Source organism: Asterias amurensis, chromosome 9, assembly GCF_032118995.1.
Source record: "Asterias amurensis chromosome 9, ASM3211899v1".
Lineage (NCBI taxonomy): Eukaryota > Metazoa > Echinodermata > Asteroidea > Forcipulatida > Asteriidae > Asterias > Asterias amurensis.
In genome coordinates this window covers 9,918,044-9,942,606 of record NC_092656.1, presented here as the reverse complement: position 1 = coordinate 9,942,606, position 24,563 = coordinate 9,918,044, and the positions used below count along the sequence as shown (strand labels likewise).

The 24,563-nt window shown below is 39.4% G+C and overlaps 4 protein-coding genes across 5 annotated transcripts in view; 3 read left to right on the top strand and 1 right to left on the bottom strand.

The window, feature by feature from the left end:
- LOC139941374 (solute carrier family 12 member 2-like) overlaps window positions 1-5,777 on the top strand; it is a 41,401-nt gene extending 35,624 nt beyond the window's left edge. The window contains exon 23 of the mRNA XM_071937836.1: window positions 397-5,777. Coding sequence (XP_071793937.1) covers window positions 397-532 — 136 coding nt within the window. The 3' untranslated portion in view covers window positions 533-5,777. The remainder of the gene's footprint in view (window positions 1-396) is intronic.
- Window positions 5,778-5,841: 64 nt separating this feature from the next.
- On the bottom strand, window positions 5,842-10,411 carry LOC139941375 (F-box only protein 22-like). The gene is made up of 5 exons (XM_071937837.1): window positions 10,019-10,411; window positions 9,493-9,664; window positions 8,678-8,864; window positions 7,780-8,077; window positions 5,842-7,002 (listed from the first exon to the last, which is right to left on the bottom strand). The coding sequence occupies exons 1-5, from the start codon at window positions 10,177-10,179 to the stop codon at window positions 6,585-6,587; spliced, it is 1,236 nt and encodes a 411-aa protein (XP_071793938.1). The 5' UTR covers window positions 10,180-10,411; the 3' UTR covers window positions 5,842-6,584.
- Window positions 10,412-10,768: 357 nt separating this feature from the next.
- LOC139941551 (uncharacterized) lies at window positions 10,769-17,751 on the top strand. The gene is made up of 7 exons (XM_071938104.1): window positions 10,769-11,089; window positions 11,623-11,683; window positions 12,397-12,501; window positions 13,343-13,480; window positions 14,061-14,117; window positions 14,645-14,777; window positions 15,357-17,751. Exons 1-7 carry the CDS (start codon window positions 10,887-10,889, stop codon window positions 16,199-16,201), a joined length of 1,542 nt encoding a protein of 513 aa, XP_071794205.1. The 5' UTR covers window positions 10,769-10,886; the 3' UTR covers window positions 16,202-17,751.
- Window positions 17,752-18,489: 738 nt separating this feature from the next.
- On the top strand, window positions 18,490-23,104 carry LOC139942277 (uncharacterized). Of its 2 annotated transcripts, none has more exons than XM_071939077.1 (3): window positions 18,490-19,293; window positions 20,040-20,222; window positions 21,132-23,104. In XM_071939077.1, exons 1-3 carry the CDS (start codon window positions 18,490-18,492, stop codon window positions 21,318-21,320), a joined length of 1,176 nt encoding a protein of 391 aa, XP_071795178.1. In that variant the 3' UTR covers window positions 21,321-23,104. The 2 variants fall into 2 exon arrangements, with proteins under 2 accessions (XP_071795178.1, XP_071795177.1); XM_071939076.1 differs by having other exon boundaries at window positions 21,129-23,104.
- The last annotated feature ends 1,459 nt before the right edge of the window (window positions 23,105-24,563 follow it).

Sequence of the window (24,563 nt, the reverse complement as noted above, 5' to 3'; positions counted from 1 at the left end):
TATTCATTTGAGTCCCGGACTTTACTCTTGTGTCCTTAAAGGAAAATTACAGAATTTGGTTGTTCACTATTTCCTTGTGACCTACATGTACTGTACATGACCGTTCGATCTCAAACTTCTACAGGTTTGTCAGCTAGTATAGTGGATTACATAAGGTGCTTACATTTTCAGCAACTGTTTTGTTAATAGCAAAAACCATATCTGTAATGTTCCTTTAATTGGTTAAGTTCTCTACATAGTACTCCAGTGTTGGTATTCAGTAGTCCTGGTTTCACTCTTTCACTTTCCAAGAGCGCTTTGAGACTTTATTAAGCATTCATTTTGCGCTATATAAAAAGAAAATGAGGATATGTACCCGAGTCACAAATCTTTTTCTTGTGTTTTCTTGTGTTGCAGGAGTCTACCTATTCCAAGGAAGAAGACATGTTCAGCCTACATGTACATGAGCTGGCTCGAGACTCTCTCCAAAGACATGCCACCAATACTACTACTGAGAGGCAACCAGACTAGTGTCCTCACGCATTATTCATAGGGAGTCACACCTCAATCGAAGGTTTCACGAATGGTCAAAATTGTGTTGACGCTAAACAGTTGCTAATAGTTTTTTATTTTACATTGAGAGCTGGCCATCCCGGCGTACTGAATGCGTTACGCATAAAATAACACCAAGCGAGAAGCTCCCGCATCACGCCTATGTTTAAACACTTTTTACTTTGTTTATATTATCCGTTTAAACACCCCACGTGACGCCCTCTCGACCGTTTTTATGAATTGATTTTTTAAAATACTAGCCAGTGTAGGTGGTTAATCGACCCTAGTTTTGCATAATAATGAATTGTTCAGGGTTTAATTGAGAGGGTATTTAGAAAAATAAATAATATACCAGGTTAAAATCGTCATGTAATATTGAACAGCAGACAGAGACTAAGCGATATGTGTAGTCTCTTCTTTTCTTTAATAATGCATAGTGCTTTAAATGATTTAGCTTTTCTAATCACTATTTTTGTTACTGTTTAATTTTACGTCTCTTTAAAAATGGCTGGAACAATACAGCTAGTGTTTTCAGTCTTTAATAATGTCCATTGATTAGGCTTTGTTTTGCATAAATAATGCATTATGCATGAGCATGCAAATTGCTCTTACAATTCAAGTGGTACATAAATTCAAGTGGTACATAAATGAACTTCGCCGCTTCACTGCAGTCAACTTTGGAAAATGAAGCTAAAGTTCTCACACTGCAGGTTTTAAAAGGGCCGTCTGAGTGTACTGTTGGTATAAATCAAAAGATGTTTATAGGCAAAGCCTTTCTTAGCCCACAACTGAAATATGTGTGGCTTGTGCAGGCTCCACAATAAACCGACTTCATTTAAAATCACTTCTCACTTGAAAAAAATCTTGTTGCCGCCCTTTATTTCGAAAAACTAGAGCTTTGTATCATGAGTTGGAAAAACGTGTTGACTAGATTCAGTAACAAAAGAACTGCATGTGCTCACACAGGGTATAGACTCGCAGCATATGGGTCCTGCTGCTTTTGGACCAAGCACTGTAGCACCTTCAGATAATTGTACCTGTGCAGAAAGCCGATGATTAAGAAATGCCAGTTTTAGATGTGGCAGGAAAACAACCCCTCTCAAAAAATGAGTCAATACAAATAAAATAAAAAATAAGCAAATGGGGGAAAAACCCAATTAGTCCCAGGAAGTGACTGGAAATTCCTAATACCTCAGATCTTGGTCCACAGAGGTGAAAGGCAGTGAAGAAACCACTAAATATTGTCTACAAAATGTGCGTGCAGTGCGATCTGGGGAGGACTCAAACTTGTGGTGTGTTTGCCCTCCAAACAAATTTATTTTGATACTTTTTTTCTTTATTTCTTATTGTTTCAAGGTTTTAATTATGTATATAGAGGTGTATGTTTGCATGGTTTTTTTCTTCTTTATATTAGCAGAGTGCAACTTTCTGCAGTATCTGGATAATATCCCTCTCTTAAAGGAACACAGTGCCTTGGATCGGACGAGTTGGTCTTTGAAAAGCGTTTGAAATTGTTTGTGGTTTATGCATATGGTTAGAAAGGCATTTTTAAAGTAGAATACAAAAATCCACACAAATTTGCCTCGAAATTGCGTTGTTTTCCTTTTGCTAAGCAAACTAACACGGTCAGCCAGTTATAAAATTTTGACTCCCATAAATTGCTGACCATGTTAATCTACGAGGTAAAAGGAAAACCATGCAACCTCGAGTGATGCTGGCATTGATCATTATATTCTACTTATAAAATATCTCTCTAAGCATATACATTTTATAACAAACGGTTACAAACGCTTTTCAAAGACCAACTCGACCGATCCAAGGCAACGTGTTCCTTTAATGTTCATGCATGATGTCACCATTCTTACCCAAAACAAGGCCATCATCAGAGCCACTTTGATAATGATATCGAAGTCTTATATAGCGCACATATCTAAGAAACAAGGTACTCTAGGCGCTGAGTATATACAATTTTTCAGAAAGATAGGTTATTACAGTGATGAATTCTGAAACCCAATTATGTATAGCACTTTATAAGGGTTTAAAAGGTCCTACAGCAGCCACAGCGAGGAACACCAGGGCGAACCCCTTCTCTGTTCCATAAGTGTTCTGGGTTCTTCTACATGCGTTATACAACACATGGGACCAATGGCTTTATGTCCCATCCGAAGGTCCCATCCGAAGTGTCACATCTAGGGATTCGAACCCACACTCTGCTGATCAGAAACACCAAGTGGCGTGACGTGCGCCAGTGGCCTCATTTTGGGTTAGAATTGTGACGTTATGCATGAATATTAACGAGAGGTGTATGCTTGTCTTTATCTTGAATGTCTTATCAACAATCAAATGTAATTAGTTTATTTTTTCAAGGACATGTAAGTTAATGTTATAATGTTGATGAATAATCATGAGTGAGATTCTGTGTATGCAGTTGCTAGATTTCTAGGTTTAGAGCATTGTCGGAAATAATTATGTATACAGACTGTCGCAATAGGGCTCTAGAGAACATCTATCCTCCTTTGACTATGTGGAAAGAGGTCCTTCTACTCACTCAAAGGTCAATATTCAATAGATAGTTCCTGCATAACATAAATCGGCCATCTTTACGGGCAATTTGGAACACAGCCTTGCGTTTTGCATGAGAATGGCGTGCAGCAAGCGCACAGTTCACAAAACTCGCTGCCTGATTGGTTAGTAAACAGCATGGGTGCGTAAATAAACTGAGCGCTTGACGCGCTTGCAAGTCAAAATGCAATTTGCCCGTAAAGATTAGCGTCCATTGCAACTTATCTATAGGATTCAAACAATTGAACGGTTAAAAAAAAACCATATATATATACTTTGTCTTTAAAGAGGGGATACTAGGATTACCAACAGGGTCCATCAGGTTTAAGTTATACCAAAATCTCACTGTTAAAATCTGTGTCCAAAACCTTAAAAATAACTGCCAAACCTCACACAGAAACATGGTCTCATTGGCTGAATAAAAACAAAAAAAAACAATAAATAAAAGTTTGCTCAAAGGAAAAATTGTATTTTAATAAAAATTTATTGTGGGTTTATTATTTGATTTTAATAATACATGTAACTGTAAAAGTTATAAATACTTTAGTCTTATAATTTGAAGTAGATAATGAAACTTTACATTCAAGAGAAGTATAATATTTTTGAAGAATTAATTATCCAGCAGGTTCATGTATTAATCTTTTATAGAGGTGTCATGCTATCGAGTAGAGCTCTAGCAATTGTTAGAAACTTGAGGTTTCAATCCTTTGGTGTTGAGACCAACATAGAATACTTGACGCAAATTCGGGCGTCCTTTACCATCACAGCTAAAACCCGTTTCAGACATGCATGCAACAGACACGTTGAGCCAAATAGATAAGAAGCAACTCTAGGTCATAATAGATGTTAAATTTGCATCAGGGATAAAGAACATGCCTGTGATATTTTTTCACAGGACTCGGGAAAGTACCGAGTATACAGTGCTAACACACATCGGTGTATGGGTAAAAACCAAAATTAAAACTCTAGGTCAACCCAAATAAATTTTGGTTTCAGACAGGCGAACTTAATAGAACTTTTACATTGGCTTGGTTCATGACAAGATTGACGTCTTTAACCAAGGCCCTCCAGAGTCGTTCTGAACAACTGCAACAATCGATTTGTTGACTCCTAGAATGTTCAATCGCTCCTAATTGTTTCTGAAACCTGCGCCTGTCTGAAACGGGTGTTACTCGCTTAGCTACAGAGTTCTATTTTAGCTGTGTAAGAGTGCTCAGAGCCTTGACATGTTGTAATAACCAAAATAATTTCTCAGGTTCAGATAGTGAAAATTATATAGTTAGGGAGCTTGAATCGAAGAGATGATTTTGTAAATCGTGCCACATAACCAAAATTTATACATTTCAGATGAAGTGGTTGTACCCTAGTGTGTGTCATCTGCTTCTAACAACCTTAAACCGTTCATAAACTTGTAATATTTACACCTTTTGATAGTCACTCTTTCATATGCAACTATTTGTACATCGGTTACCCTTTATACTCCACATAAAATATCGTGTATTTGTTGGTAAAAGATGTGACATTCCGTTAACATTAATATTGTCATCTATAGTACCCTTATTTTGCGGTAGAAACTACCGTTTCCTTTGTGAAAGCAATCATGGACCTGTTGTCCTTTTTGTTGCAAGTTCTCAGTTTGATTATCACCATGATCACTACAAACTCACACTATCTTACAGATGCAGTTGGTCGGGTCTTGCCATTTTCACTCTAGTTTGCTCCTGAAGAATTCCGCTCTGGTGGTACAACATGTACACAGAAAACCCTTTAAGGAAAAACTGCCCAATAGACCCTTCCAATGAATATGTACAGTATGCTAAATACATTTCCGCATGTGTACAGACCCTATCGGTTGAAAAACACCATTGAGTTGTGCACTGCATCATGCTGCTTCTAACCACATACCAAATAGCGCGATGGTCCCTCATTTTGACAACCAAATGTTAGTGCGAACATGTTATGTGCTATTTACATTTATAGGAAATGTCTGTTGTCTTAAGAAACTCCACACCACTACTCACCAAAACAAAATCAATTTGAAACAATCAGAATTATGCTATCCTGTGTTGGGGCATATGCTTTATTAGAATGTTTATTTTATTTGTTTCCTAGTTAAAATATATATTATTTAGGTGAAATCAATATGTTCATCCTCATATTTAAAGCAATTAGTTGTTTGGGTTTTTCTTTTACTTTTACTTTTTAGTCTAAAGAATTTCTTTTTTCTGCTAGATATTATATTACAGTTCTCAGAACCATTTAAAATGTGAGTCTTTGTTTAATAAAAAGCATCCGAAAGTGCAATAAAAAACTGTGTTACAAATCAACATGTGTCTTAATCATTGGCTCATCAAATTATGTCAAAAATAACCAGCTTACAGGCAGGGTATACCGTTGGTAATTATTATAGACCAGTATCCTCACTTTGTGTTACCCAACACTATGCATAGAATAGTGGACCTGTGAAAATTTGAGTCCAATTTGGCATTGAAGTTGCAATGAAGTACAGAAAGAAGAAAAAAAAACATGTTGTTAGACACCTTAGAATGTGTTCTGTCAGTTTCCTGACAATGGCTTCATGCCTGAAGCCTTTCTTTAGATTCAAATTTTGTGGTAAAAATTTACCTCTCCCTCAAAAACTACATTACTTCAAAAGATATGGCTTCTAACAATTATATCAGCAGCTCTCCAGTGCTCTTTACCAAGTAAAATTAATAGTCCTTACCACCTGGAGGAATTACCAAAAGTACACCCTGTCTGTAATCAACATTTTATATAGTAAAAAAGAGTTGAGGCTATTCACTTCTAGCATGGTGGTTGGGTCATCTAACTCATACACTATAACTCATCAATCTTTTTTTCTAAACAAAAATAATAACCTTTTTCTACCGTAATTTATTTTCGTGATCTTTAGGTTCAACCTTATACCAATGTGTGAAGAATGGGGGATTATTTCAATGAACATCTTGGGTGGGTTTTGAACCCTGGATCTTCCACAATATAGAGCAGATTGTTTATTTGTTTTGACAAAACAATTACAACCTTTCATTCCAAAAAAAATAAAGAGATGAAGACTCCATATTTTCTTGATTGGTTTTAAACCCTTGATCTTCCACATAAAAGAGAAAGTTGTATTTTACTTGTTTTGACAAAGAAATTATTTTGAACCGTTCACCCAAATGAAAGTAAACAGATGACGAAAGTCGGTGATTGTGTTAGTTCTTGTAGGACCCCACATTTTCATGAACACCTACAGTGGGTTTTGAACCCTCGATCTTCCACAATTTCAAGCAGGTTGTCGTTTTGGTTTTTTTGACGCAAAAAATTACAACCGTTCATCCAAATGCAAGTTAACAGGTGAAGAAAGTCGGTGATTGTGCGAGTCCTTTGAGGACCCCATATTTTCTGCGACACTTACGTACATGTAGATGGGTTTTGAACCTCGATCTTGCGAGTTATAGAGCAGCTTGTGTATTTGTTTTGACAACCAGTCATCCAAATGAAAGTAAACAGATGACACAAGTCAGTGATTGTGAGAGTCCCTTCTGATGGCCCCCGTTGTTTCTGATCCCATCGTCCGTGTCCTTGATGACCTTCCCGCAGGTCAAATTGTCGCATCCGTATTCCCCGCCTCCAAAGAACCCGATCAGGGGCGTTTTCGGGAAGAGCTCGTGAAACACTTCACTCTCTACATCAGGCTCGTTGTAAAACTCCCTCCCCCGTCCTATACAGCTGAACATGAACGCGAGGCTGCGTTTTTCCGACAGTCCGGCCTTCTTAAGTTCGAGCATTTTCCTGCGTGCAGCGTCCCTGGTGGTGATGGACCTTCCGAGTAGAACAGACGCAGCGTTGACGTTGGGTCCGTAGAATGACAATATGCTGCATTCGGCCTTCTTGTACCTGTTGGAACTGAAGCATTTATGATACAATGTCACTCTTGAAGTTGGGAAGGGAACGGATGGAATGGAATGAGTAAAATCATTAATCATGATGCACTTTGTTTGAATTCAATTTGTGGCATGCTGTGGCCTAGTGTATTGGACTCAAGTTCTGAAAGCTAAATCATCAGAGTGTGGGTCATTAAACTTCTGTCTTCGAGCAAGGCACTTAACCATAAATACTTCTCTTCACCCAGGTGTACATTGTATGAATGAGAACCCAAGAGGGCTGGGACAGTATTGCCCTGGATTAACCCCCTTAGAGCTAATTTTGGGTTGATTGGGGTCTGGGTCCTTCTTATTTGAGACCTTTAACCTCTCTGATGTTACAATTCAGGAGGCTTCCAAAACTCTGTGCATCATCAGAAAAAAAGTACAAGTTTAGAGACAATGTAGACAATTGCTTTCTCTCTGTTGGTGACTGCTGTGTTCTCTCAAGGCAGTTTGAAGGCTTAATTAAATAAGATGCCTGTATTATAAATGCTTGAAACTTAGTCTTCGAGAAGGCGAGGTCATTTAAAAAAAAGATTACAAAAGGCACTTTTATTGCAAAATCGTCAAGTCTATGAGAAACATTTGATGGGGCACTTACGGTAGGCCAAGACCAGGGGCAACAAAGGCCTCCATTAAGTTCTAGGACTGCTATTTTAAGAACCAAGCATTATTTTGGTAAGCAAGTACATGTAGATGAGTATTTTGACCTAAGCAGATTGTCCCTCCATCTTCGAGCACCCTTCCCAAAACCCACCTTGAAGAAGGAAATGGTTCAATCCAAACTTGCTTCACAATCCCTCCAGCTATCACCGGCAGGCAACCGTGCTCAGTGTACATGTGTTGCTGTAACTGTTTGATCATCCTAGCTGATGTGTTGTGGAGGCCACCGGGGCTGAACACTAGAAAACACTTTGTGTCCGGCCGATAAACGGGATCGGGTCTGGGACCATCAGTGTGGCACGTCCTTCTGAAGTTGATCTCGGGAAGCAAGACACAGGCTGATCCCATCTGACCCTCACTCTCTCCAGCTGGACTCAAGTCGCGTTGGCATCCTGCAAGCAACAGGAATTTAGAGAGACAACTGGTTTTTTTTTTTCAAACTGTGACAAAGCATCCATGGTTTCAGTATGAGAAATATGAATATGAGAAATACAAATAAAAGCTCCAAATGATGATCTGTGGGTTATATGTTTATATTTTAGGAGGCTAATTCATCCTAAATCATCCAAGCCCAGTTCATAATGTACTTCCTGCGAATGTGAATGCAATACAAATTTGGGGGGGGGAGGAAATCCCCAAGACCGTTCAGAATCTTTACTGGACTGGGATTTCATTTATAAGACCAAAATCAAAATGAGAAGAGGCTAGAATCAAAATAAGAACATCGTTTTATCATGTAAACTGTTTCATTTAAACAAACAATAAGAGAGATTTATCTCTTCTGTTTTATTGGTGATACTCGACAGAATTGAAAGATATTTGTGAGACTCGGACTTAAAATTTGAACATTATTTTTTTTTATGACAAAGATGCTGAAAGAAGAAAAAACAAGACCACCAGGACTTCTCCTGTCTTGAGTTTACTGGCCTGACACTGAAATCACTGGCCTCAGGCCAGTAGTCCAGTGTACAATTTGAGTCTGGAATGCTTACCTATTGTGCCGTTTACTCGTAAACCAACAATCTGACAGTCTGTAGGTAGCCTGGAATGGATCATCTTTATTGTCTTTTTTCTACTGTGTCCGGATGTTCTTTCATAGTCACATTGTAAGGTTTGAAACTCACTTGGGTATTGACATTCTGAGAAAACAATGGCTAAACGGGGTATACTCCCAATCGACTGTAAAGAAGACAAAAAACAAGGGTTACAGATGCTGAGCTGTAGGTTTGGGCTGAAGAAGATTGCTGAAGAGAGGGCGCTTTCCACACAGTGTACTATGGGAAGATATCTTTTACAATGTTAACAATGTTTCTGCTGTTGGAAAATCAACCTTAAACTGTTAGAAGTGTTCTCTTTGGCAGCTTTTGATCTCAGCTATAGTTGGGACGTCCCCAATGTATTCACTAGAGTTGGTTGGAACTGCTCCAAACTGTAGATGGGGCAACTCTTTGCTCATTATAAACCATGGATATTTACTTGGTACACTGTAACAACATCCAATCCCCCCCCCCTAGAATCCACAGGTCTCCCACTGACTTTGTTTGTTTGTTCAGATGATCTTCCAGTCAAGAGAACTTGACAAACTCCCAGAATATGGTATAAACGCCAAGCTAGTAACAGCCAAGGTCTCTCATGCAAACATTGGTTTAAAGTCTATGATTATGAATTGCACAAATCAAGAAATTGTGATTCAGTAACTAGCTGTCATTTCAAGTATTCTAGTCATTGTGAAAACAACAGTTAGCTTACGGGATTCGAACCCATAACCTGGTGATTACAAGTCCTGCAGTCTAACCACTGGACTTACATTCAAGCAAGTATTCAGGTGGACCCCAAAGGGTCCTAGCTCATCGTCAACACCAGGAGAGCTGGGTTTGTCCACATACTCTTCTGCCTCTTTCCTCCCAAGCGTAACCCATCCAATATCTTTACGTCGACTCAGCACACGGTCTGCCTCAAGACGCCAAACTTGACAAACCCTGCAAATAATTAAAATACTGGTTTAATCAACAATGTTATCATCCTAACTCCTGCGACACTCTTTGATTTGAGTCTAAGCTTACTTTTGGAAGAGATGGAAGAGATGGCATTGCCATGTAAATTTTCTAATTCAGCGTCTGCCAAAATACATTCATTATAGTTTTGTCTGAAAAGATATACAGCTGAAGAAAGAGTTGAGGAAAAACAAACAATAACAACCCAAGATGAATTCACAAGTAGAACGCATAATTTTACTTGCTAACCTGTCAAATATGCTTCGTCATTAAGCAAATGTTCCTGTTTTATAAAATTATAGTTGTCACAAAAAATTGCTAACCGTTCGTTAAGCGTACCTTGAGCAAGTGTTTAATGTTTTAGCCGGTAAAAATGAAAAAACCCTTCCGATAAACTCCCGGCTCTCAGTCAGAATCCAGCACCCGGGCGGAATGCCTTCCTCCCCCTCTCCCGCTGGCATCGGGCTCTCTACTTGGACTTGGTCGGGATCAGCTGCCATGACTCTCTTTCCACCCGGCCCACAGGCAGAAACTTTACTGTAAAGTTTACAATCTCGAATCTCTGTAGTAAACAATATTTGGGGTAAGATCAGCCAGACTTCTTCTTTTCTTTTTTGTTCACTGAAACCATGGAGCAATATTAAAGATGACCTCGACTCGACCACCAACGACTCAAGAAGACAGTTGTTGTCACTTTTGTCCGGAGGATGAGTTGTTTACAAAATGACACTACGACTTTTAAATGCATTTTTAATGAAAAGCAAATAACAACGTGGCACAGGGGATGTGTGCTTCCTTTATGCACGCAAAGAATTTGTACGGTAAACAGCCGTCGACAAATTTTAACTTGTACGACCTTCAAAGGTCGTACAAAAATGAACTTGTTACTCAGTGGATACAATTTTTTGTACTTACAAATTTTTAAAGTAAATTTAATCGCTAATTACAAAAGTATAGAATATATTTATTAATTTTGAAACAATTTACTTTACTTTTTTATTTATATGCGTTGATTGAAACAATCAATTTAACCACTACTACGGACGAGCCAGGTTGTCAAAGAAACGATGGGGGCCGCCATTTAACTTTTTTGACCGCTAAACCGCTAACTTTCGTACTAAAATGTGTTATTTCAATGAAATTACTGTTAAAATCACCCCATGTGTTTGTAATTGAGTTTTTAGATAACAAATATATACTGTGATATATGCACAATATATGCACAGCATTGATTAGGGCTCAAATGGGGCATGGAGCGAGCACGAACGTGAAAAAACTAACGATAAATCAGGCAGGTCAGGGCATCAACGATAGACCGCCGAGTGGCAAGAAAAAGAATCGGGCCAGGAATTCAGAGGAACCAGCACGGGCCGGCGAGAGGCCCGGGGAATCTTTACCAACCAACCTCGGGTAAGCAGTGAACTTTGAGCATCCTCTTCTGATTTATATTATATGCATTTTAATATTAATAATAATTAATAATCAGTATTTTTCAGTATCATCAGTATTAACTAGGGCCTATTTATTTAATTTTAATTAACACAAAAATATTCACCACGTTAATAAATAGAAAGAATAGTAATTTAAATTTTGTATATAATAATAGAAAGATGTTGTATTTCGTAAACAGGACATGACAGAGTTACTACTACTAGAATGTTGGCTGTGGGAAATCATGGATTGTATTGTATACAAATTTAAAATCCGAATGCAAAACAATTGTTTTGTTTAATTTTATTTAGCGCTCTAAATTAATTAAATGTTTCTAACTAAGTCTTTTAATTTAATTCTTTGATGCAAGCCTCTTTTTGTCAGTGTGGTGATATTAATTTGAAACTGCTAAAGTCGTAAAGATGTATTTGGCATTAGCAAAACAATTGCTTTTTAGTTTGATTTTTGAAGTTTTGTGCTAACATTCAAAATAAACTCTTTCACCTCCACAGTTGGACAAGGTCTAATTCTGATGGGTGCATCGTTGAGAATCTAAACACAAGTAAAACAAAGGTAGGCCTACCACCACCAGTAGCAGTACTCCTTCAAAGTTGAGTTTTGCAGAAAAACAATTTTTTTCAGGCTGTACCCTTTGTTGCGATAATTGTAAACATCTGGTCTCCATCCTCTATGACCATATCAGGAAGAAGGTTAAGATTTTGTAAATCTGTTTTTTTTTTTTTTTGCGGGGGGAGGGGGTGGGGGGGTTATGAGGTATTGCCCATCTCACAAAGCCAGACAGCCACTTCAAGGTGAGAGCTACATTCACTGATTTGTGCTATCAACCCAAATCAACTGTCACCAGGGGCTCGGTACAACCTACTCATCGGGTTGAGACTGGTTTACCCCCTTCACAGTTCGTAAGGATGTAGGCATGGGTATCATCCACTAGGAGCCTGGTTGGTAGAGCAGCTTGCACTACCTTTCCAACTTTTTTTTAAATCAACTTTGCTACAGTGCCTTGCTCAAGTCAAGGGTACAAGTGTCATGACTTGGATTCGAACCCACCACCTGCTGCTTACAACGCCAGAGCTTGGGTGCGGTGAACTAGATCGCTCGGCCATGACAAGCCAGAAAAGGGGCTATTAGAATTTCTATGTTCAATTGCTTTGTTTTCGTGTGTGGTTTCCCTCTCCATAGTACTCTGGAAGCACTGATCATACAGCGTAAGGGTATAAAAATAATATTATCTATTATGGTATGTTTTCTTTTTTTTTGATAACTAGGCTGAACTTCTAGAGCAGCAAGTTGATGAGTACAAGGAACTCTTCCACCATGCTGAACAGAAAGCTGAAACTGCCGAGGCCCAAGCCAAGCTGCTGGAGCAGCAGGTACAGACAGTCAATAATAATTATAAATATTAACAATAACAGGCACTCTAAAGGCCCGGTCCAACTGCAGCGATAACGATAACGACAACGTCGCAAAGAGAAAGCATTCGATTGGTCGAATTGCTCCACGCAGAATAACCAATGGAATGCGTTCTCTTTGCGTCGTTATCATTATCGTTATCGCTGCAGTGGGACCGGGCCTTTACGTTGGGTACTTGTACATTTTGGTGCAAACAGGCATGTATGCTTCATTTTAAAAAGGTGAAGGGCACCAAGGCATTTTTCCTCGGTAAAGGGCACCCTACATGTATGAGGAAATTGTAACTTTCTACTGGAGCATTTCAAGGGCACCAAGGCAATGACCCGGGGGCATGAAGGCAATCACCTTCCTTGCCCCCCATGAAGTATCAGGCCTGGGTCCTGAGCAAACAACCATTGAATAGGAAAGTTTTCAGATTTTCTTGAAAAATTTCGGTGACACAGCAGGACTGATTTAATGAGGGAGACAGTTCAAAACGCGTGGGACATTGTGCTTAAAACACACAATCGTCAGCGTCAGAATGCACCTTCGGAACTGCCAGGAGTGTACTGTCTGAATCAGAGTGAAGGCCATGAACTTTTCTGCTGAATAGAAGATTTCCTCCTGGGTCTTTATTTGAAGTTCCATTGAAAAAAACAAAGAAAGTACAAAGTTTTGTGTGCTACCAAGTTTCATTTATGTTAATTTTGTTCTAAATGATTAATAAAGTTGTATGTATACATAGAATTGCAAAGTTCTTTGTAAACTCTTTTCACAGACTTGTTTAGTTATTCATGATTATTGTTTATTTTTGTTTTTAAGATGGCGGAGGTGGAGGGTGCCAACTTTGACCTCCTTGATCGGGTATCGGGGCTTGAGCAACAAATTGAAGAAATGAAAGACCAGACTTCACCTGAGGCCGAGAGGGAGTATTCTGAGACAGTCGACGACCAAAATCAAGTGAGAAATCATGACTTTTTAAAAAACTTGTTTGTTTATGAAACGCGATTACAAGCACTCATACCAAGTACCTTTATGACTACACCCTGGTGGCTGGGTTTAAAGGAACACGTTGCCTTGGATTGGTCGAGTTGGTATTTGAAAAGCGTTTTTAACCGTTATAAAATGCAGATGGGTAGAAAGATGTTGTAAAAGCAGAATACTGTATACAATGATCCACACAGACATGCCTCAAAATTGCATGGTTTTCCTTTTACCTTGTCGACTAACACGGTAGGCCATTTATGGGAGTCAAATTTGTGACTCCCGTAAATGGCCGACCGTGGTAGTTCGCAAAGTTAAAAGAAAACTACGCAATTTCTGTTTAACCGGTAATGTGTTTTTGATTCTGTCACTTAATGTATTTTTGCTCATTATTCATTGTTCTCTTTTTGGTTTTTGATTGCACTATCCCTAGCGCTTTGTATCGTTTGGAAAAGGCGCTCTATAAATACAGTTATTATTATTATTATTATTATTATTATTATTATTATAAATATTATGATTGCCTAAGCTATTATTAATTTGTTTATATTTACAGACCATTGAAAAACATGAACAGCAGATTAGGAGTCTGGTAGAAGATCTTGCGAAAATGGTAAGAGAGTCCAATACATATATTTTTTTCTAGCACAAGAATACAAATAATGCAAAATTCTATTTATTATGAAAACTATTGAAAGTCACATCATTAGGGATGTTTTAAATCAGCATGGAGTAAAACAATATAATAATGAAAAATGATTTAATGTTCTTCTGAACAAAAGCTGCACATCTTATCTTTGAAAAGGTTCAATAAAACACAAGTACCATTTCACTATAATGCCCTGGATTAAATGTGCTATTCAACTCCTTGGCCTCTGAAACTTCATGGAGGCAATAGCCTGCATACCCCTTATTATTGCCTTGGTGCCCCTTTATTTGACACTATTTGTACAAGAGAAAGTTATAATTCCCCATTAATACAGATGTTCTTAAATTGGGCAAAACCATCTGCCCTTACACATGTTACAAGAACAAATTACCAGGCCTGACCTCCAGTTTGCTATAAATTTACTATAAATTTACAGGTAGAAGTGTTGAAAATTTAATTAGATTTTTTATGTGATTTTTTGTTTACCCAAGCGTATAAAACTGAAGAAGAGGCTCCGTAGTGCACAGACGGAGTTGGCGGAAGCGAGACAAGAGGCGGGACTAAAGATGTACAGTCTCAAAGATGAAATCGGGAAACTGCAGGAAGAGAATGCTAAACTCGTTGGTAAGATCAGGGTATTAGATGGGTTGAGCAGGAGGGAATTTTTGTTTATGCGACACCCTGCTTGTAATTTAAAGCAGATGATCCTTTGCAGTGTACTTCCCTCAACTTTCCTGTAGAGCCACTACTAATGCATTTTCCGTAACCAACAGGTTTAAAATTGCTAAGAGTTTAATTATATATGCAACAGCACCCCCTCTGGTTCAACAACTTGTTATTGTTTTGTGTGATCAACCATAATTACATGAAATAACAAGCCTGCAAAGATCTTGGCTCAGTCCATTGAGTGAGTCGGGAGAAAAGAGTGACAAACCATGCACACTTTTCAGCATGTAGCATGTTTTCAGTCCTTAATTTTGGTTGTAACAACTGACATTAGCTGTTGCATTTTTTAGGGTTTCAGATACTGAGTCTTCAATTTGACCTCATTTCAGAGAGAGATATTTCACAGAACAAAGCGGTTCTAGTAGGAACTTCTTATTCTTTAAGCTTTCACTTTTAGGCTAAAGTTAACCAATAATGTTTTTCATCCTTACCAGTCCTGTAAAGAACCAGTCAATATTGATTCTTTATCTTTTGCAGAGCGTCTTGACAGAGCACATGCAGTGTCTGGCGCCCAAAGCCGGCAGAATAGTGCTGCCGCTGCCAGAAATCACATCATCGTGGAGACGCCGAAGGAAGCTGCTGAGGATGACGAAGAGGAATGGGAAGATGGTCGAACCAAAGTCATCTTGGAGCTGTCGAGTCAACTCAGTGCCCAGGACCAAAGAATCTGTGAACTTGAAGAAGCGATAAAGGAGAAGGATAAAATGATAAGTGCTCTTCAGAGAAAGGGAAGTGCAAGACCTCCCAGTGGATCCCGAGGAAAATCAGAGAGTGCTGGGAGGAGGACAGTGGTTGAATCTGTGGATGGTGAGAATGAGGCGTCTTCGTCACGGAGAGAGCGGCAGTCCTCTGCTTCGTCTTCCAAGGGTAGAGAAAGTCATCGTAGCTCTTCTGGATCAGCCAGAGAGAGAACCGGATCTTCAGGGAAGCATAGATCGATTCCTGATGAACTCACTTGCAATGATGATGAAGGACTGTCTTCGTCGAGTCAAGGTACAAGAACAGTCAGATCTGCTGGGAGCTCTTCGAGTGGTAAAGTCAGACAACAGTCCGCTAGTAGTTTAGACTCGGCAATATCGGACCATAGTGATTCGGGCAGTACCAAGGTGTCGTCCGCCGGCTCCAGTCGACAGAGACGAAGGATTCGCAAACAGCTATCTAGGGAAGTGTCAACGGAGAATACTGACTCGTTGGCTGCGTCGAGTAAACATTACTCTGATGTCAGAGTAGAGGGCAGAGACTCTGGGATTGGGGTCGCTAATGACAAATCCAAATACAGCGAATTAGACCAAATGATGGAAGACATCATTGGAAACAGTTGATGAAAAAAGTAATCAACAAAATACTTGTGTGTATAAGACTCTGTGAAGAAATACTTTTTACGGTCTTCAACGATTTTGAAATAAATATCTTGAGGCTTTGGAGGGTGAAGTATCGGTCCTGATTTGCAGTGTCATGGTCGAGTGGTGTTGTACACTAGACTGAAGGTTCTGGTTGCTGAGGCATTCTTGGAATCCAAGTCATGACACTTTTGGTCTTCAGCAAGACGCTTGATTACAAATCGTCAGCTCAGTGCTAATGTTTATGGTTGTTGTTTTCGTTTTCATGTCCATCCAAAGATCAAAGGGTCTTTTAAATGAAAAATGCATTTGGTCTTAACAACAAAAAACTCTACAAATAATTGTTTTACTTAGTAAATGAGTCTTTCTCTTCTGGGAATTAACTACTTTGAAGACCACTCTTAAATAAAATCGCAGGAGCTCCAAAATAAGCAAAACTGTTTGAATAAAGTCCATACAAACTGCACCATTGACCTCATAGTCCTGATGAGACAATGAATTGCTTCTCCGTTCTCTTCTTAAACCAGGGGTGAATGGGTACCTTCGAAGAAAGTGATGGCTTTTGATTGCTAATCTAGGTGTATTACATACTTGGAAACTGAAGGAGCGGAGACCGTTTATTGAGTTAAATGAATGACCTAAAACTTTGCAATATGTGGATAAATAGGAAGAAATTATGAATAAATAGTAAACTTGTAGGTACAACCATGTATAAATCTCTTTAGTGGCAGTGTTGGCTCTGAAAAGAGCCGGTGTGGTCTGGACGTTCCAAACAGTATACTCTGGTTGTCTTCTACTTGTGGTGATGGAGCTTAAAATAGCGTTAGGGGGCTGCACATTTTGGGCGGGAAGGATCCAAGCTGTTCTTGACTGGTGGTGAATGGCTAAGTGATTGAGTGCCATACATTGTAGCTTTGTGATTGAGGGCCATGAGCATCACTAAGTGACAAAGTAAGCGCTTCATAAGAAGCCACTAAGTGCTGTTATTTTACCATTATGGAAATGTCAGTATTTCCTTATTTAACATGTTTAATTCATCAATGTGGCCCTTGCAAATACTTTGCTTTCCATGATTTTAGTAGTCCGTTAAAAGGTTGTTTTTCTTTAAATGCACTGGACACGTTTGGTAATTGTCAAAGACTCGTATTCTTCATCAACAAACATGCAAAAAATAACGTACTTGATCAATGGGTCATGGAAGATGAAGGTAAATAATGAAAGATTACTTTCAATAAAGGCTTCAGTGCTGAAGTCTTTCTCAGATTTCACTAATTATGTGAGAAATCACCTTTGCCAAATACTAGATTCTTCAGAGGGAGCCAGTTCTCGCTATGCTTTTACAGCTCTCCGTTGCTTACTCATATATATTTTGAGTACCGGTAATTACCAGACGTGTCCAGTGCCTGTGTAATAAAACCAAATATTTGGTTATCCGTCCATCTTGCATGTCTTGAGATGCATCCCAGGACAATTTCTAATGATAAGAATGTGCAATCTTCTATTTTTTACTGAAGTGTAAAGTTAATAAAGAATTGTCTTCCTGGACTCTTTCAAAACAAAATTTATTGGTGATGTGTGATTTGCTTTTATTAGACATGTTAGAAAACATGCTCAATGTTCATGTGTTTTGTTTGCCAGTGTAAATAAAGATGTTTTACTTTTCTGTACACCAAGGGTAACGGGAACATGAAGGACTGTATTGTTGCACTGGGGATTTGTAGTCTCTGGCAGAATTTAACTCAAACTGAACTTCAGTATGAAAATTATTGAAAGTTTGCTTTTTGGAGATTCCCCCCATGCACCAATTGGAGTCCCCCGTGTAACATTGATTTATGATCTTTTATGGCTTGAAATAAATTTAAGCTAATTTATTGAAATGCTGAAACCTTTTATACTGATCTTTTACGAAGAAGGAAAAACAATGCTCAGGGTGAATTTCTTTTGGCCGCCCCGCCCACAAAATGAGCTAAGGTTGTGGGAACAGGTGTGTCCATTCAATTAAAATAGCGCCCTCACTTGTCCAAAATAATAAAAACCTGTTGCTATGCTAAGTATAAAAACAAATGATGGGTGTCATTTATTCTAATCTTCTGAGTTTTAGTGGGCTTCCAGGATCCAAATTAAAATGTTCGGTATGAATTTTGACCGCGCCCCAAAATTTAATGAGCTGAGGTTGTTGGAACAGGTGTATTCAGTCAATTAAAATAGCGCCCTCACTTGTCGAAAAATAATAACTCCCCACAATCCGCTGTTGCTAAGTATCAACAAAAATGGCGGACGGCAGCGGCGGTTCCGCCGCCGCTGCAACAAAGTTTACCCGAAAATCCTTCGAGTTTAAGATGAGTAAGAAGGTAGCAGAACTTACGCAAGTGGTCCACATGCTTTTTGTCAAAAACCACGAGAGAGAAGTAGAACTTGAGGCCGTCCGAGCGGCGTACGAGGAGGAAATCTCCAACGTTATCGCAGACGCTCGGGCCAAATTGGAGAAGTTGAAAACCGCACTGACCGAGGAGCAGAGGAGAGCCGATGTCGCCAAGGCGACACTAGAACGGGGCCTCGAAGAGAAGGATAAGGAATTGTCACAGAGACTTGCCGCTGCTGATATTAAAACTCAAGAATCAGAAAGAAGTAATGACTTCTTGAGGGAACAGGTTGGGAGACTTCAAAGAATCGCCGAGTCGAATGAGAAGAATGAGAAAACTGAAGAGGAACTTGGACGGTTTCAGAAGCAACTCGAGGTTGCTCACAAGGAGCTCCTGGCTCGAGATGCGGAGCTCTCTAGGTACCGGGAGATGGTGGGCAGACAGACCAACACGCAAGAAGGAAACGACGCAATCGTCAGCCAACTCAAAACTCAAATAGACCGCATAAAGTCGGACCTTAGTTCGCAGATATCGGAGTTGAAGGGTGAACTCTTAGAGACGAGTAATGGGAAGGAACGACTCCAGCAGAAAAATAAGAACCTCGAGTTGGATCTGAGAAGCCTGAGGAAGGAGCTTGATAGTAGACGTCTTGCAGATTTCAATGTCCAACCACAACAACAACTAACATCCCCAAGATCACCTGGAAATATGGTTAGAAAATAGTGCAATTATTTGTTCTTTCTCGCTTTCTTGTCATGCTTAAAATATTTTGTTTAGTTATATTATTTAGTTGTTTTCTGACCCAATCCTTTCGAGTCCTTCTCCCTGTAAATTTTTCCCGTCCTCTTTACAAGACTATTCTTATGTTTAATGGTTGTGTCCCCAAACTCTGTCATCAAATATTTAGTTTCGTTTTGTTAAATGCATAATGTCACTACACTAAGTAATAATAGGGATATACAAAATAAGAAAAGACAACTTACAGAAGTTGGAGATTAAATGTTTCAACAAACTATAGGACTATATTTTAAACTTTCAAAATGTATGAATATATTTTTTTTTTTTAATTTGTATTTGAGTACTTAATTCATCAATCAAAACAAATGAAATGTTTCTCTGCAAAACAAAATGTAAAAAGGAAATGACCAGCTAATCCTAATACCCCACTAGTTGTGATAATTTGTATCATCCTCCTTGACATACTGACATGTGAGTGGGAGGGATAGAATGGCCACCACTAGACCCTGCAAAAAAATGAACAGGAATTTTTTTTAAATGTTAAAATAGTAATAAAACTACACTCGATCCTCATGAACGTGACCAAGAGCAATTTTGTATGGCAGCTATAATTTGAAATATGAATTGAAATTTAAATCTAAGAACACATTCGGAATTTCACACTCGCCATTTTATTTTGCTGACTGTTGGGAAAACAATTTTTAATGTTGTGTTGACAGGAAACAAATGAAGAGCTGGAGAGGTTACGCAGGGAGGTCCGCAAATACCGGATGGAGCTCAGCAACAGGGAAGGGAACTTCAATCGTATGTTCACAGACAGTGTGCCAGTACGTGTTGACCAAAGGCTCGGAGGAAAGGCTCTAGCTAGGACCAAGTCTGATGCAAGCATGCGCGCTCAAATGGTGAGTGAAAGAACTTCTTCTTGGGCCGAATTTCACAAAGCAATAAAGTTCAGCACATTCGCAATTTGTCAGTATGATTTTTATTGTGAAATCACTTACCTTGCAACTACAATTGATTTGCAGTAAAGATCAATCTGAGCTCTTTGTGAAATCAGCCCCTGGTCCATCCCTCCCCCCCCCCAACCTACTTCTTTTAGTTGGGAGTTGGCTGGAGGGGGCTTTGAAAATGACGATGGTGCTTCTGGGGGGGGGGGGGTGCCACACCCCCTTAATTGATAACAAGTACGTGTATCAAATAAGGCATTTTGTGTGTCTTGTACTGCCTCAAGATCAATCTTAGCTCTTTGTGAAATCAGCTCCTGGTCCATCCCCCCCCCCCCCCTCCAACACATACTTCTTTTAGTTAGTTGGAATTTGGTTGGAGGGGGTTTTAGGAAAATGGCAATGAACAGGTACACCTACATGTAGTGGTGTATCTAAGGTGGGGGTGCGTACCCCCTTAATTGATTATAAGTAATGTATAGCCTAAAACCATTGTATTTCAAAATATGTCTTGTTTACTGCTTCATTGTAAAATTCTCCAACTGTGAAAAGTTGTTAGTTTTTAACAAATCTGCCATTGGTTCAGTTTGTATGAAGTTCATAGAATTGCTTTTGACTATTTTGGAGCTCCTGGTAGGTGTTTATTTATCACAAATGGTTTCTAAAGTTATTGTTGGCAAAACGAAACATTCATTGTGGACTTTGATAACTTATACACCAGAATGTTAAATGTAGAGAGATGTAGGCCTAAATGGTTTTATTGTATTAAACTGTGGAAAATGAAGATTATATTTTCAACTCAACCCCACGACCACCAAGCAAACATTGACTTTTTACCCAATTTATGTATTGTTTCTTGAACAGCAGGTAGGGAATCGAACACCTCGTGACTCTGCCAACAACCAGCAATACAGGCCAGGGTTGAATCGCCTTCCCACCCTCTCCATGGACAGTAGACTGAGGGCATCAAACAATCGCAGCGGTACAAACCGCCTGTCGGCTGCAACTCCCAAAGAGAGGCAAGCTGCTGCATTCTCGTTGTCAGAGTACCAGTGACATAAATTGGTCGTTTGCAAGGGTCTTTGAAGGATTGGTTTACCAGTCAAAGAGAGTACCTTGAAGCTAAGAGAGGTTTACGGTAGAACCATGTGAATATCTCTTTTGAGTAGTGGTGGTTCTGCAAAGAACCGACGGTTAACGACTCAACGTTTTGATATTGCTCTGATCGTCTGCAGGAGAACGCTGTCTTCAAAGCCTTGAAGCTGTCTTCAAATGTATTCCAACCTCACTATGCTGAGCAACCAGTAAACCACACAGTGACATGAAAACACTATAATTAACAGTAAACTTGCAGGTACAACCATGTATTTTCTCCTAAAGCAAGCAGAAAGTACTGTTCTAAACGTCAAGACCAAACAGATTTTTTTCTGAGCTAACACTCCCTCAAAAGAACTTTTAATACATGGTTGTACCTGCAAGTTCACTATTATTTTAAAGTTTATTCTTATAATTCACACCATTCAGAGCTTCAAACCTCACTCACATAGTGACACATCACCAGGATTCTTCAGGTATGAAGAATCTTGTTGTTTGTTTTCTCTAGATAAAAAGAAAACACATACTTTGACCTACCTCTCTAGTGTTGTGGGTACTTCGTAGAAGCTCCTTGCATTGTATTGCCAAAGGTTAATTCCACTGTTTCAATACCTCACAAAATTAATTTGGATCCCATTTTAACACCTTTTGTCCCGGCAACGATTTCCCCAGGGGCCTTGTGACAATTTGGGAAAACACACCCACACAAACTCCTACGCATGTACGCACGAAAACATCCCCCCAGCAAATGTTAAGCCTGTTGCACGAAGCCTAGTACAACTAATATCAATGAAAATCCCATTTCGCAAGGTTTTATTTTTGTCTAAGTTGCACTTTTTAAAGGGAGCCGATCCCATTTTTATTTCACTCATAGATGTTTCATGAGGTACGTGGTACCCACTAATCATGGAGTTCTGAGCTCACCCACTCCAGTAGTTCATTGTTTTATAAGGTGTTCAGCAGAAAATTTAAGTGTCATTGTATCAGACATCAAGCACAGTCGCTTGAAGCCCGGTTTATTCTTCACACGAATGCGAAGCAAGTTGTGTGGCAAACATTACCTAATGCTCTATTTTTCAATTATTGTGACTCAAGGGTTTGCTTCGGTTTTGCAATTCGCGTGTAGTATGAAGTGGCAAGGTATACTTGGTGTTATTTGCAGTCAAACACATTTAACTTTGGGAAGGTATGCCAGTAGTAGCAACCCTATAATATAATCCTTGAAGCAATGTGTAGGAAAGTCCATAATAGTTAAAACACAAATAATAGACACATGCCCAGGTGTACTGTATTGAAACACCTTTTACCTAATTTAAAAAAGGGAACAAATTGCTTAGCACAAAAGTTTCTTGCTAAGCAAACATAGAGTACATCTGATTATGTCATGCAATCTACATTTTTTTTGTTTTACTCAAACCCCTGTTTATGTGCTAAGCAAATTCACCTAGCAATTTGTTTCCGATTTACCTTATGAAATGGGGCCTTGCCTTGTGGTGAATAAATAATTTTATGTACAAACTTTAGCCACTAATGAACTTACTTTAGTTGTAGAATATAATTTATTGTTGAGAATAGGTTTTATATGTACAAAATACATACATTTCTATTGAAATCTTCCTAGTTTTCGGTGCTATGTAGACGATTTGAAATAATTCTCACATTCCAAAAATTTTAACAAATTCCAGGTGCCTTTTAATTAACATGTAATGAGAAAATAATGTCTCTATTTTTTTTAAGCATCCTTATTGATACATTGAAAATAAAATTAATTATTATACAATGTAAATTTGACAAATTTGTCATATCATTGCCTAAGTCATTCTCCAGAACAGAATGCTTTAATCGAAGAACGATGGGGAGTTCTACAGTCGTGTAGACAATTCCTCGGCAAGTCACACATCAATCTGACACCCTTCCCCCTTCCATCTCAGGATGAGTTCTCTGCAGTATGACAACGCTTAGTTCTCTCTTTGCACGGGTGTTGTCATCCAGGCAGGCAATAATAGTATGGCAACCATATGGTCAAAAGGAACATCTCACTGCCGTGACGAGTATTATGCAAGTTTAGTTCTCATTGGGCGAGGTTTGTGATCTGATGCGGTGTGGCAGGAGTTTCTGTCCCCCGGAGATTCTGTCCCCCATTACGGCGAACTGTGTACAATTTACTTCTGATAGCGCCCTCTTTTGAAACATCCTCCTTCAGCCAATGTGGATTTCCCATTATGGGGGACAGCATCTCCAGTGGACAAATTTCCCTGGGACACCTGCACCAAGGATGTTGGGGATGGTTATTTGACTTCTCATCGTTGGTGGAAGTCCTTCAAGCCTTCTCCTCCGGTCGATCTGGGTGAATGGTCATGTGCAAGTCAGTAGTAGAGAAGAACTGGGACGACACAGATAGATTCTGGTGACTTTTTGTGGTGAGTTTATGTTTGATGAATGGGTCCAAGCGAAATGTGACGCACCTTTACCTGAGATCGCAGTTCTGGTGAAAAGGAAGGCTTCTTCGACGAAGGCTCTCCCCGGCAAACCTTGTACATACCTTAGCTTGGAGGAAGCCGACACTATAGCTTTAAGGCTTATGGTGAGACGTGGAGGAGTGGGTCTCGATCCACGTCCCAATTGTTTCGAAAAAACTTTCCATTTCAAATTGAACCAAGCCGAATGCGGAAAGCACGGAACTGTCTTAGTGGACTCTCTGTGGTAAATTCTGTGCTCCAATTTACTAGTGCAACGGGACTAGCGCCTCGGAGGATGTTTGTGTCAACACTCACTCCCCGCGCCGCTGTCGTATGCAATTAAGTCCTCTATGCAATACTATCCGGAGGACAGTATTGCATATGCAATAATGTCCGCCGGACGTTTTTTGCATAATATTATGCAATCGTTTCCGCCCGGACGCTGCTGCATAATGCAATTGTGTCCACCCGGATACGCATATGCAGTTTTGTCCGCCCCGTGTAGAACCGTCCTTGCAGTAAATTAGACACCCTTGGTCGATGGAACATGTTCACATTTTTTTTACAAGCTAAGTGCATGTCATGAATTACATGGGAAATGTTCGGCCGTTGGGTATTCGCTGCAATCATTAAATAGGTGAAAGTCGTGAATATTCACGCTGCATGTACGAAAGTTCAGTGCATGCACGTTCGCTTACGCGCGCACATGTATGTACAGTCATGTACATGTCCGCCGGACGGTTTT

Coding starts and splice junctions, on each gene's coding strand:
- LOC139941375 (XM_071937837.1), bottom strand. CDS start 10,179: ATGGCAGCTGATCCCGACCAAGTCCAAGTAGAGAGCCCGATGCCAGCG. Junction 8,078..8,677: donor ACGAGTAAACGGCACAATAG/GTAAGCATTCCA, acceptor TGTTGCTTGCAG/GATGCCAACGCGACTTGAGT. Junction 7,003..7,779: donor GAACCATTTCCTTCTTCAAG/GTGGGTTTTGGG, acceptor TAAATGCTTCAG/TTCCAACAGGTACAAGAAGG.
- LOC139941551 (XM_071938104.1), top strand. CDS start 10,887: ATGCACAATATATGCACAGCATTGATTAGGGCTCAAATGGGGCATGGA. Junction 12,502..13,342: donor CCAAGCTGCTGGAGCAGCAG/GTACAGACAGTC, acceptor TTTGTTTTTAAG/ATGGCGGAGGTGGAGGGTGC. Junction 14,118..14,644: donor TAGAAGATCTTGCGAAAATG/GTAAGAGAGTCC, acceptor TGTTTACCCAAG/CGTATAAAACTGAAGAAGAG.
- LOC139942277 (XM_071939076.1), top strand. CDS start 18,490: ATGGCGGACGGCAGCGGCGGTTCCGCCGCCGCTGCAACAAAGTTTACC. Junction 19,294..20,039: donor CAAGATCACCTGGAAATATG/GTTAGAAAATAG, acceptor TTGTGTTGACAG/GAAACAAATGAAGAGCTGGA. Junction 20,223..21,128: donor CAAGCATGCGCGCTCAAATG/GTGAGTGAAAGA, acceptor TTTCTTGAACAG/CAGGTAGGGAATCGAACACC.